General features: G+C 40.1%; 1 protein-coding gene and 1 long non-coding RNA gene across 10 annotated transcripts in view; one reads left to right on the top strand and one right to left on the bottom strand.

Annotated features, from left to right (window-relative positions):
• ALDH1A1 (aldehyde dehydrogenase 1 family member A1) overlaps nucleotides 1–10,112 on the bottom strand; it is a 54,186-nt gene extending 44,074 nt beyond the window's left edge. The window contains 1 exon segment of the mRNA XM_025423308.3: nucleotides 9,955–10,112. Within this exon segment, the coding sequence (XP_025279093.1) occupies nucleotides 9,955–10,020 (66 nt within the window). The 5' untranslated portion in view covers nucleotides 10,021–10,112.
• Nucleotides 4,960–13,966, top strand: part of LOC112644717 (uncharacterized) — a 61,303-nt gene continuing 52,296 nt past the window's right edge. For 4 of the 9 annotated variants that reach the window (XR_007401068.1, XR_003126675.3, XR_007401063.1 and 1 more), the window contains exons 1-2: nucleotides 4,963–5,171; nucleotides 6,089–6,214. This is a non-coding gene — a long non-coding RNA (uncharacterized LOC112644717). Of the gene's footprint in view, nucleotides 5,172–6,088; nucleotides 6,215–11,847; nucleotides 12,022–13,966 lie in introns of all 9 variants that reach the window. The other 5 variants (XR_004809213.2, XR_004809207.2, XR_003126674.3 and 2 more) reach the window with 3 other exon arrangements.

The following is a 13,966-nucleotide window of genomic DNA, read 5'->3' as shown; positions in this document are numbered from 1 at the left end:
TTGTGGGGAAGTGTGAGAGAGTGAGCCCCTGCCCTCAAGGGGCTTGTAACTGAAGAAGAGAGTGTATTCTCATCAAGATCAGGGAATAAAGAACTGAAGGTTGTATGTAGGGTAAAGACCAACACAGTGCTTTAGTTAGTAAATTGCAGAATGGAACCCAGGAAAGGCTAACCAATGGGCCAGAAGACTGCATCCTTGAAGGATGGGATTGTATTGATGGAAAGAGCAAACGAGCAAAGGAAGGAAACACTCTTGGGATACATATAACACAGAGAAGAGATGGGATACATATAACACAGAGAAGAGATGAGCCCCAAGTAGTTTGTAGAAACAAGTCATAGATAAGTTTCAATAAAGAAAAAGAAGTCAGTTTGTGGTGAATCTTGATCTGCATAGTGAGACAGTGGGACTTTATTCTGGATGCAACAAGGGCATGGCAGGATCAAACAGATGGTTTAGGAATGTTGATGTTAATGTACCCAAAATGGATTTGAAGTAGAGCAACCAGAGTCCTAGATTAGCTGGGAGACAATTTTCACATTCCAGGCATGTGTTCATAAGTCTTGAGAGTAGATGGAATGAGAGAGCAGTACAAATTACTGTGAGAGAGCAAATGCAAATTACGAAATATATGCATTCTCCCCTAAACAGTAGCCTTTCAGCATAAAAACAGAACCCAGCATAGATAGTGAGATGACCAAGGTAGCTGTGAAAGCCAACTATTGCACCTTATTTTTCTTCCCCTTAGCTATGGAGAAGTTTTTTGGTAAGAACTACCATAATGATCTTTTCTTCTGTTTTAATTTTGTGGGCTTTACATTTGACATTTGCCTTCCAGCTAACTGTGTGACCAAATGTTTGTGAATAATTATCCTTCCTGTTATATAAAATGGTTACGTGGGGAAGTGGAGGCTAACGGATATTTGTTATAATCATTATGAAATCTATTTTAGGCCTGTTGAAATGATCTTTCGTGGTGACAACCTCATTTTCCATTTGCTGCTTGCCTTTAGCAAGTTTAGGGGGAAAGGGATCATCCTATAAAAGTAAAAAAAAATCTTGGGTCCCATTTAATTACTACAGGAACTATATTCTACTTAAGAGTTTTGGACTCAGGATACTTTTGAATAATATATGTACACTAGACCTCAGCTTAAAGTTCATAATATTGATTGGGAATTATAGATTCCTATGCATGCTCTTAGATATCACATGCTTATTTGGGGAAACAATCAATGAGAATGTTGAGAACACTTAAAAATTGATTTTTACTCTTTAAATTTTAGATATGCCAGCCTTTAAGGATGTATCATGACCTCTGATTTAAAAAAAAATAATAAAAAACTTGCCGTTTCCGGAATGCAGTTTAATGTTTAAGAATAAGTCATAAATTGGGGACAGGAGGCCTTTCCAGAGTACAAATGAATATGTTTTTATGTGATTGATATAAAGCTATGATTCTAAATAAATAAGCCCTTTCCTCAAAATAGTTCTGACCTGGATCAAGCTGATTTTAATTAACAAGCAAAATAAAACTTACTAGTTATGCTTGTTGATAGAGGATTTTGGAACCTGTTGGCTTACAAGGGAGAGAGAGCCCCTGACTCCCTCCAATAGATCTTCAGGGTGCCTTAAATTCACATCATCAATTCGGGGCTGCAACAGGGCCAGTGGCTTTAGATCCTTTATAAGGGAAGCCAGTGATTTCTTGATGGAAGAGAGATTTTTAACAGATCACATTTTCAGTGCACAGAGGATTTCTTTTAAGATCTGCCAAAGGCTAGGAAGGTGATGAAATTCCCCATATTATGTCTCCTGTGTGAATTTTCAAATCTGAGAGCCTGGGCCACAGCATGTGGAGTGATGGGTGTTGTTGCAAATGTACAAGAAGGAGTGCATGCTGTAAATGCTGTAAACCTTTTCTCAGCATTGGGTACTTAAAGAAAACCAAAGACTTTGAGGGAGGGGAGATAAATAACAAGATGGGGGATGACTAAGAGACACTGAACAAAAATCAGGTAGAGGTGTTAAACATTTAAAAGAATCAGAGCTAGACCTCTGGCAACTATTTTCATTCCAAACCCCGAGGCAGCAACATAAAATGTTGAGACCGAAAGTAAAAAAAAAAATAATAATAAAAATTTAAAAAAATAAAAAAATAAAATTCTAAAAGGAAATTAAGGAGGAAATAGACAGGAGGAAACTGTTTAACTCCAGTCAAAGGAATGAAAACAAAAGGAGAGTGACCAAAACAAAAGTGGGAGAAATAAAATTTTCCTTTCATTTCTGTTTTATATTATAGTCTGGCTTTAGTGACATAAATATATACTCTCTGTTGTTGTTTGAAAAACCCCTCAACTTTTTCAACTTGGGCAAAGAAAAGATGCTAAAGCATGTCTGTTTTGAGTGACATCTTTACTATGTCCCATAGATGACAAAAATACTTGTCAGTGGTCTTTGTCATGCATACCCTGTATCAAAGAGGTAAGATGTGGAAGCACCAGAAAGTTCTGTATGTTCTTTAAATTTCACCATATCAAGGTTCAACAGTACAATGGCTTGCATATTAAGCCTTTTTCCTTCTAAAGAAAGTGCCAAATAGCGTAATTCAGTTATTTATTTTTTGTATTCTTTTGGTTTCTTATTAAGCATCAGGAGAGCACTGGAAATAGACACATGATGAACCTGGGGGGCAAGAGGAGGTAGGTGTTCAGGTAAAGTTTTGCGATCTGTGATGTTTGTCCAGATTCCTAGGAAACAAATTCCCATTAACAATTTCAACATTACCATAAAGTCATCAGGTAGAGATATAATGATATATAATCAGAAGATCAAATATTAAGACTTTACATCCCTTGCGAACAATGTTTGTGCAAGATTTTGATACACACAGGTACTCAAAATATATCAGTGTTCTGGAATCTGGGTTCACACAAATTTCTACTTCTCTGCTTTGTTTTTTAGTAATGGTTTTAACTATTAACGAACTATTGCTCCTGTTCTTTTGAACACGGCTTTATGTTGTTACTTAAACCTGGTAAATGTTATAAGGCATTTGGCCACAATTATGCTAGCATCAGGGAAACTCAAATCACTGGGACCCACCACCACCACCCCAAGCCAGGTAACTGCTACTTTGAGACAAGCATATCACCATTTTATCAATGCCTGTATTCCCATGAGATTTCTCTAATGCAGATCTCTACTACATCATCCCACAGATTATCGATGCCATTTCAGAGGCATTACCTGAACTTTGGGTTCCTCTTCAAAGGAGAGGTTTCCCATAATCCTTAAGCGTTTTCTCACCCAGCCCTTTCATTCTGGCAAGCAGTTAATGACTGATTCAGTAGGTGAAGTTCAATTTAAAGAAATCATGTGAACACTTGCAGTAGTTAGACTCCTTACGAAATTGAACTAATACTGTCTCTTAGAGCATGTATTATTTACTTTAGGATTGCTATTGATTAGGTTTCTTGAAGCAGGTGCCAAAGAACAAAATGATTTGCCAAAACATCAGTCCTCGGAGATGAGGTAAAACATTGCAGTTGGTAGTGAATGGTTACCAGCCTGGAACAAAATTAATGGTCGGTTCCACCATTTATTTGTGGCTACCATTGGGTTCCTGTTGGACTCAGGCACTTTCTGAAGGGGAAGGTAAGTGATTCTGACCTGGCTGGCTGTGAGTGGGTTTCTGAGAGAAAGAGGAAGTCAGGTCTCTAAGTAACTAGATGGTGGCCATTGCAAGTAAAAATATGAGGTTGATCCCAAACCACTAGACCATTGCCGCTGGCCAACAGACCACACTTGGAACGACAGCAAAGCCTGGAAGCCTGTTAGAAATGTAGAATCTCCTACCTCACCTCAGGCTGAAAGAATCGGAAATTGCATTTCAACAAGAACCCTCCCTGATTCATGTGCCTATTTAATTGGAGAAATGCTACTCTAGAGTACTCTCTTGTTGGACCATCTGTCTGGGGATCTAGTGCCCAAATCATACCTCTCCTCATCATCCAGATTTCCACTCTCTCAATCAGAGTAAAGGACGAATGCTACAAATGAAGCCATAGGTATGAAATCACTTGTGGCCAACAATCCAATAGGATTCAGGTACCACCATGTTTAGTGTGGAGGGGGAAATGGTATCATGTGGAAAAGGATTAGACCTGAAATGAGAAGATTCAAAATCCAGTTCATTCTGTTTGCGCATCCTAAGGGCTGTGAGACCCGGAGCAAAATCACCGAAGATCTCTGAACTCAGGTTCCTCAGCTGGAAAATGGGACACGGGCGACATGTTCTAACTCTCTTCCAGTGGCTGATTATGAGCCTCAGAGGAGATCAAGAGATGAAAGCAGTTTTAAACTATGGCAAGCATTGCAAGTATTCATTCCACATACATTGGGAGGGGAGTAATTTGAGAACTGTGGGAGTCAGCGTGGGCAGGAGAGGGTTAAAAGAGGAGCCTGGACCATTTTCCACAAAAATGACTTCACTTAATTCTCAGGGCCACTTTCCCAAGGTTGTCACTATCATTCCCAATTTACAGACAGGGGAACCGAAACTCAAGGGGATTAGAAGCTTGGCGAAGGTCACAGCACTCAATGGGCAGAAGAGCGGGAGCTCGAAGCCGGGTTTATCCTGTCAAGTCACCGTCCCTCGCACCCATCCAGCTATTTGCTCAACGGCTTCCAAGCCAAAAGCAAACAAAATATTGCTTCAGTCAGAAGACGGTTAAAAACATTTCCCAGATGAAAGCAGCGCCTCAGCACGATCAGCTTGGTCTTGAGTGCAAGTCCTGTCCTGTTGGAAGCGCCCCGTGGATGGTTCCCCTCCGGCCGGATCCGCTGGACAGTGTGGCCACAGCCGCTCTCTCCATCCCACCCGGTTTGTTCTCGGCCTCCCTCGCTTTACGACACCCTGTCGCTTTACGGCGGCCATGCTGCCTTTGCGACAGCCACAGCCGCGACAGCCGCAGCCGCGTTAGCCCCTCCAAGAGTTGTGCGAACACAGCAGGCTCTTGCCCACGTGCACGTCTTTGAACGAGCCGAGCCGAGAGCCGTTGCCTCCTTGTTCTTTCCCCGTCTCCGAGGCCACTTTGTGCTCTGCATCCCTCAGGCTTCACCTAAAATGCCCCTTTCTTAAAGAGACCTTCCCTAGAAGTTCATGGAAAGTAAGCACTCCCCTTGTTTCTCAGCTTTCCAGCTGTCCTCTCTTTAGCATTTCTCCTGATGTGTGATCATAAAGTATTCACATAGATGCTTGTTTTCATCCCCACACCCTCCAGGAACATAAGCTCCCTAAACCCTATTAGCCTCCTTCTACTTACTGTAAGACCAAGCACAGAGCTATTGTGTAGTGACTGGTTAACCACGTGGAAGGAGAAACGAGAGCTGGGAGCCAAGAGAACCGGGTAGTGAGTGGGGAATGCACGTGGCCTGAATTTGTTTGCCATAAGGATTTTTAAAAATATTTTATCTGTTTATTCATGAGAGAGAGAGAGAGAGAGAAGCAGGCTGGATGCGGGACTCGATCCCAGGACTCCAGGATCACGACCTGAGCTGGATGGAGGCAGACGCTCAACCACGGAGCCACCCAGGCGTCCCTGCCGTGAGAATTTTAACACGTGCTGATGAGGGCAGCCCGGGTGGCTCAGCCCAGGGCCTGGTTCTGGAGACCCGAGATCGAGTCCCATGTGGGGCTCCCTGCATGGAGCCTGCTTCTCCCTCTGCTCCCCCCACCCCTGTGTGTGTGTCTCACGAATTAATAAATAAAATCTTAAAAAAAAAAAAAAAGTGGTAGTGACGCATAGCACATAGTATGCAATGACTCATAACTCTTCCTTATCAAAAAGATATCTTTGACCACAATGGGTTCAGCAACCATTACAAGAGAAAACAACTCTTACTCCGACCAAAAGTTACTCTGCGGAGTTGAAGAAATGAAGTTCCCATAGAAATGGCACACCTATTTCCAAATCCTCTAGGTCGCAGCCTCTCCCACCCCAAACCCCACCTTTTCAATCAAAGCAGAATGCCTATTTGCTTCCGGTCTTCCTTATTGTTCTTTTTTTTTTTTTTTCCCCTAAAGTTGGCCTGGGAACAGCTGAGGAGCTGCTGGAAAGCCACACGGTCATGTCCCCTCCAGGAATCAGGAATGGACGAATGAGAGAATAAAGGAGGACCAAATAAGATTCCATCAAGTCCACATCCCCAGGTAACAGTATTGATCTTAGACAAGTCACTGGGTGTGAGAGCCCAGACTGCCCCCATTGGAAGTCTAGTTTTGTCACTTTTTAGCTGTATGATTTAAGGTAAGTTACTTAGCCACTCTGGTCCTCAGTCTCCTCATCTACAAAACAGGAGGAGGAGCCTCCTCTCAGGGTTACCGCTAGAAGTAAATAGAATCATTGCAAATAACTTAGTCATTGGTACAAGAGTAAACACAATTTTACCTATTGTCATTTTCTGTGTGTGTGTGCCTGTGTCTGTCAGTGTTTGAAATGTCATTAGCAAGACACCTAAGTGGCTCAGTCAGTTAAATGCCTGCCATTGGGTCAGGTCATGATCCTGGGGTCCTGGGGTGGAGCCCCAGATCTGGCTCCCTGCTCAGGAGGGAGTTTGCTTCTCCCTTTCTCTCTGCCTCTTCCTCTTGCTTGTGCAGGCTCTCTCTCTAAATAAATAAAATATTTTTTTTTCTTTTTTTAAAAAATGTCATTAGCAGATGAAAATCTTTTCTGGTAGGAACACCTTATTGTTCAATGAGTTAAGTGTAGCATTAAGTTAAACATTTTGGAGTTTGAATCCTGAGAAAGCTTGTCTTCTTGAATTTTGTATTTGTCTTTTAAAAAAAAATTTAAGGTAAAAAAAAAAAAAAGATGTTGTGAAGGCAGCATGGAAAATGAAGTTACTGAATTCTGTAAGAGAAGATTTTTGATCCTTGAAGTCCTGGCTAAACACTTAGAACTTTGCACCAATGAGATCCTTGTCAGATGGGGTGTGACTATGCAAGAGTGGCAGGAAAACTAAGAGAAAAGAATGAGATGAGAGGAGCACTCATGAGAGGAAATAGGTCTTGGGAAGGCTGAATAAAAGAAGATTCTGGAAAATTGGAAAGAATTCAGAAAAATAAATAGGACTGAGGTAGTCAACATTAATCAGTCACTTCCCATGTGCCAGCCACTATTTCAAATGCTTTATACAAATTAAACTCATTTAATGGTTTCATCCACCTTAGGAAATTGGGACCTTTATTATTCCCATTTTACACATAAGGAAATCGAGGCAGAGAAAGGTAATATAGTTTGCCCAATGATCGCATAAGTTTGAAGAAGCTCTTCATTTAAAGGCTCAATAAAACGGTTGGACTGGCAGATGTGCGACTCACTTAGAACTAGAAAGGGGAAAAATGAGGCTAGAAATGGAATCCAAGTTTATGCGGATTTATAATGATGTTCTTGAGGTTTTAAATCCTAAAAATGTTTGTATCATTTTAGGAATTATTTCTTAACTCCGATCTCTGTTTTATCCACCCCACCAACAATAAAAACATAACCAGACTGAACTAGAGAATAACTCCCAAAAGATATGCAACAATGACTTCTTTTGTTTGGGTGAAAGCAGACTCAAATTTGAGGGCTACCTTGGCTGTAATAATTTTGTGTTGCTCAACCCTGCTTGTCTCTTCCCTCCACCTGGCCCCAGCGGCTGCTATATTTCTAGTGATAATAAAAAAGGGCATTAACATAGTAAAAAAATAATACAGAGTTTAGGGGCTGGCCATAGAAGGTAATTCCACAGACACTATAAAATCCCTGCTTACTTGGTTTGCAACCAGGAAACTTAGTGAATAACCGTCATTTTTCTATGCACCCCCCTTGCAAGTGCAAATCCAATATAATTCTTCAGTGGGGCACAGTAAAAAGCAAATGCAAAGGCATTTGAAAAAGCTCACCCATTTAGATTTAATTACATACATAACTGGTGTCCTCCCAAGTGTGAAAATGCTGTAACCAATAAATCAGACAATAAAATGCTATCTGAGCAGAACAGATTTATAGAGAAGATGTGTGAGCTATCAAAATTCATTCACTTGCATTGTGTGTTTCTACCCAGAAAAGTTCTTAAACGCAAAAGCAAATGGCTACTCTCTGAATTGTGCCTATTTTGAACACTGTGGTCGGTCATTTTCTTTAGAGGGGTGTTCTCATCTAATGGCTTTGAAGTGAACAGGAGATTCCAATCTTAAAAACATCTTTCCATGTTGAAGGATCACCAGATCTGCATTTGTATGCTAGATTTTAAGGACCATCTCATTTGTCCATTACGATTTCTGACATGCTCAATTAATAGCTACCAAATGAAGCATAATTCTGTAGAAAGAATATTTCACTTGAGAGCTTCCTCAAGATACACATACAAAGAAGACCACCAACTTCTGCAAAGCCAAATTTTTAAAAATGTGACATTCAGACTACCAAAATATCTTCCCAAGTAGGATCATAGGAAAAAAAAAAAAAAAGACTCTGTAGTAACAGTAATGAGATAATTCTCAGTCATTGCCAAGGATTTTGATGTTTATGAAATGCATTCTTCAATGTGCCTGCTTCGGATTGAAATTTATTGTGAATGACCAGTTTGGAGTAAGAAAAGTTGGGAAGACTGGAGTCTTGTCATCTTTTGGGCACACCTTTGCCAAGTGCAAATGGTTGGAGGGTATGAACTCACCACATTTTCCATATTCTCATTTGGAATAAGATTACATGAAAAAGAAATGTTTTCCCTTTTAATAAAACCACATAAAAAAATAATACCTTAATACACTTTATAGCTGCTGATCAACCATGTTAAAGGCACAATCTGATCTCTGCAAATACTTTCCTAAGGAAAAAGACCAGTCAGCTGAGCAACTTCCTCATTTGTTGCACTTACAAGAATGAAAATATAACAGACCTTAGGATTTCAAAAGTATCCATGGTTACAAGCAAGGGAATAAATAAATACTAGTGGGGCTTTACTTTATCATGAAATTATATTGCCCTTGATTTTTCATTGACTAATTTGGAAAGCAAAATGGCTCTCACTGAATTGGAATGGTTCCTTTCTTACCTTGTTTGTTCAGTGTACCCTAAAGCCAATTTTAAGTGATTTTGTTCAGATTTGGGTTTTTTGTTTGGTTTTTGCTTGTTTTGGGAGTTCTAGACTCTGTCAGGAAAGCAGGCATATAATAGTGTGAAACAGGCAAAGTTCAGAGGTACTTTTGTGCATCAGACAGGATTCATTTCCTCGTTCTCCCTAGCTTGTGGGATTTTAAGTCTGGATCTGGCTCCTGATCTTGTTTCTCTACATATTTATCAGTTAACAATTACGCATCTGCTCCAATGGCAACAAACTTGGCTGAAGAAAGAAAGAAAAATGCCTTCTTTCCCCTCAAATATGCCAAATAATCCAAAGCCCATTTGGAGTTTTTGAAACAGGAGCTTTCATCAAATTATCAAAACTAGGTCTGACACTCATGAAACATTAAAAAAAAAAGTTACTTCAGCATACAGTTTTTCCTTAAAAAAAAAAATCATTTCCTATTTGTTTGGCTCTTTCCAGTAAATTTCTCTAGTAAGTATTTGCCTCTCTTATCATACAGGTCGAGCTATGCTGAAGTAATAGAACTGCTTAGTAAAGTCTACTGAACCCTGGTTGCAAGAACCTTTCACACAGAAGAGAATTCTTTTCACTTAGAAATAGTTTAAGAACTAAATTTATGAAAAGTTGCCCGCTCCGATCTAGAAATCATCAATTGGATCAAGACACTAAACCCAAACCTGCATTTTGCAAGCCTTTTTTATCTTTGTATTTGCAAAGGGCTCTTTGCACAAGTTTACTTACATTGACCTTTTATGCTTTCCACACATGTAGTTTTTATAAACCAGAGGCAAAGCAGCAAATATAAATTGTACTAACCTTAGTATATTTATATGTCAAATTGGTGAGTGGGACAGGTAAGTCTGGCATGGCTGAGGACGACATTTCTGGTTCGGCTTCTGGAACACAGGTGACAGGCTCAGCGATTTGGTTCTGATAGAGCACTTCGCTTTATTTGTTCCTTTTTATCTGCACGGGCTAAGGTTTATTTGCATACTGGAATATGATTGGATGAACAAACTCGGAGCAAAAAGAAAACGACACTACTTATTTGTAACACCTAGGGCCGGAAGCCCTTGACTTTAAACTTAAATCCTTAAGAAACCAGCGCTCCAGCGTTGAAACTGCATCTGGAGACAGAGCACTATTTGCAGACGAATTAATTTACAAAGCCGAAACCTGTGATAAGGATATGCAGTGCAGCTGCTCTGGCCACTAAGGCCAGTTATTATTTTTTGGCTTTTCATGCTTTTTATGCTACTGTGAAACTTTTCCTCCTCTGACAGCCTTGGAATCAGAGAATTTGAGGATTGAAAGAGTCTCAAAGGGCACTTGTTTTTAGTAGAAGCTGGTGAGGAGAGGTCCCTGGCCAGGTGTCTTCAGGACAGTGCTGTCACTGAATCAGCCCAGGTCCCCGAAAAGCAGAGTGGGAAGAGTGTCCCTCTAGATAGACCCAACCCCAAATCAGCTTTACAAGATCCTACCAATTGAGTGTATTTTCAGTGCTGGGTAAGCAGCCCTACTGTGATTTCTCAAGCTCTAACTTATCATTATGTTACATATGGGAATAGAAGAGTCAGCAGGATTTTCACGGATCTCAGACCACACTGTCACACACAGTCACCACAACAGCGAGATGGCAATCTCTTCTGTTACAACCATCTAAACTGAAACTAACCTCTGGTTTTGGAAGTTGGCTATATTTATCAATGATTGATACAGGCAGTTATACAAAAAGTAGATTTAAACAGGACCCTATGTAATTCAATGTCAAAAATGAGTGTTTCAAGCTGGGAACATTTAAAAAGAATTTTTAACTGAACTCCCATTTTAAGCACAAAACTTTATTGTATTGAAGCTCTCGCAAAAGTTACAATAGGAACACGATAGAAAACTGTGGATACTCTTAATACTGATTATGGAGAGTTAGAATAAAATTTTTCCCCCAGGGAAAATTGCCAACTCCCTCAAATGTGGGATCTAGGTAGGAGAATGCAGGTTTATTGATTAGTTGCTCCAAATCTGGCAGGGGAGCCTTCCTCTCTCTTTCCATTCTTGATTACCCCGTTTTACGGGTATAGTGAGAACAAGCCAGTTGCTTAAGATCACAGACCTAACAAGTGCAAAACCAGAGTTTCATTTCCCATTGGGTTTCTTAAGTGAAGGGTCACCCTCATGGACACTTAACGGTTATTAGGTCTTTTATTCATCTAAGACGAGGGCCAGAAACGTTTTTCTGTTAGAGAAACAGAAAATCTTTTCCGCTTTCTAGGCCAGATGGTTTCTGTCATAACTTATTCAAATCTACATGAAAGAAACCATAGACAGTGGATGCGTGAATGGGTATAGGTGTTTTCCAAAAAAAAAAAAAAAATGTTATTTACAAAAACAGGAGGCTGGCCAGATCAGGCTCATGGGTCGGTCCCTTGATTTCCAAGACAACCAGCTCCAAGGACCATGCCTCCCCTGCATCTCCTGCTTGAAGGCCAGATAGAAACTTCTGGGTTATGTCAACATTCCTCTCTTTCTCTGTCCCTCCTCTCTTGCTCTTGCTCTCAATTTCTTTCTTTTTGGAAAAATCTAATTGTTTTGTCTTTTAAAAATGTGTTTTGAGTTAAATGCACAATTATACAACAGCTGTTATATAACTTGCAGAGCAGGGCTCTGGCCCTGCCTGGACATCTGTGTTTTGCTGCTGTCTGCCTCTTTCAGCCTCACAGTTGTGCAGAGATCCAAACATCGGTTTTTTTGGTGTCCAGATAGTGAAAGCACAGAGCCCCATGACATACTTGGTGTGCTGCCTCACTACTTGGATGCTGGCCCTTGATTTTATTTCATTGAATAATTACCTAAGGAGACCTCCCTTTATCACAGACATTACTGAAGGTAGGTAAAAGGTATGGCTTTGGAAACATGTTACCATACCTGTCCATTTCATTTCAACAAATATTTACCAAGTATCTTTTAATGGGTAAAGCACTATGATTAGAATATCAGGAATTCTCCAGCATTAATCTTACTTGAAGGGCAGATTTTTTTTTTTTTTTAAATTTCTGCCCAGAAACCACAGAGCCTGAGATCTTTATTTCTGAAGTCAGCGTCATCCCCTCCCTATGGAATAGGGTGTTCCCAGGAATGGTGGCATGGATGGAAAGAAGGCTTTATCAGATCACTTCTCTTGCTCACACACCACATGGGGCTTAGGTGAAAGCACAGAACAAAAGAAGCTCACTTCAAGACACACCCTAGGGTTCCATATTTTTATTGTATTTTTATATGTATGGGACTTGATTTTGGGAATCATAGACCAAAGATGTTTAATCATCCTGTCCTCCTTATGGCCAAGCTAAATTACACATGCACACACACACACACATACACACACACATACACAATTGGAGCTGAGAGGTGGGAGAGGTAGAGAAGCAGAGTTTATTTGTCTCTTCTCTCCAATTGAACTTCTTCCACCCCTTTGTGAAAGGTACATTATACCAAGGAACACACAAACCATGATTTCAGCCGTTGCTGAAACTACTCTCATTTTATAAGGAATCTCTCCAGAGCTCCCTGCATGCCTTGGTGACTGAAAAGATAATGGAGCCTAACTTAACCTTCTCCCACCCACATGAGTAATTGAAATAGAAACCAGTCAAATGTGTTAGGCAAACGTAACCATACAGTGAAATAAAAATAGCTTTTTTTTTTACATTTCCTGATCTCAAAAATCCAGGATCCATTTGTTGGAGTGAAATTTCTTATGCTCAGTGTTGTCTCTTCAGTGTTGCCTTAAGCATGGTTGGGTGAGTCTGCCGGTTGGTTAATCCAGAAATGGATATATCCCTTGGCTTTTGATCACTGCAATTTTTGCAGACACCACATTGTTCTTAGGCCTATTTGGGCCTTAATAATTTAGAAAGACTGGGTCTTGGCTGTGGTGATGGGATTTGTCCTTGGTTGGTATGCTGGTGTTAATAGTGGAGGTGAAAGGTGGCATTTGAATACACGAATGGATGTGTATATGGGCTAATTTCTATTCATCTACCATCCTTCTCCAATAAGCAATATTTCCTCACCTCTGAGTTCTCCTGCTCTTCACATACCCTATCACTGTTTTCTCTTTGTTTTGCCTTACTAATGTTATAGCAGGTGCCCCTCTGATCCGATACAGTCAGGACACCCGGTCAGTTAGCAAAGTCACTAAAAGACACAGTACACTAAACCACTCTAAGGTAATTATTTTAGTTTAAATAGGCCTTTGTTAAACTTTATGGGCCAAAGACAATTTTTAGCACCGGGTCGGCTGTCAGAGTTTGAAATAACCTTCCACAGCATTCACAGTGTACTTGTTTCTTCCAAGTGGACAGAGAAATTAAGGATACAAATGGCACTTTTGAAGGAATCTGAATGTAGATGACTTTGAGATTTTTATAACACTTCCGATATTGTTTCACAATTGTTTTAGGCACAGATTATACAGGAATGGGTTTAACCACTTGACAAGGTAGGGAGTTTGCCCAGCGCTCAGTTTTATACATAGATTTCACAGATCCTAAACATTTCCTCAAAATAAATAAATAAATAAACTCCTCCTCCTGTTAAATATACAATTTAGATAACATTTAATCCCATCATATAATTGAAATACTAGGTTCATGAGGGTGATCAGGTTTTGGAGCAGAGATTTGACGATCGGTAAGCAGAGGAAGCTGTGTCCTAAACTGAGTGATTGCAGGACAGGAGTGTCAGTGCTGTGTTCACACTTTTACTTTTTAAACATTTTTAAAAAACATTTTCAAGTCAAATGTGCCAAGTAAAAGAAACTGCAAAAATC

Source organism: Canis lupus, chromosome 1 (assembly GCF_003254725.2).
Source record: "Canis lupus dingo isolate Sandy chromosome 1, ASM325472v2, whole genome shotgun sequence".
Lineage (NCBI taxonomy): Eukaryota > Metazoa > Chordata > Mammalia > Carnivora > Canidae > Canis > Canis lupus.
Note: the sequence above shows the minus strand (reverse complement) of the source record. Positions and strands in the feature narration are given on the sequence as shown.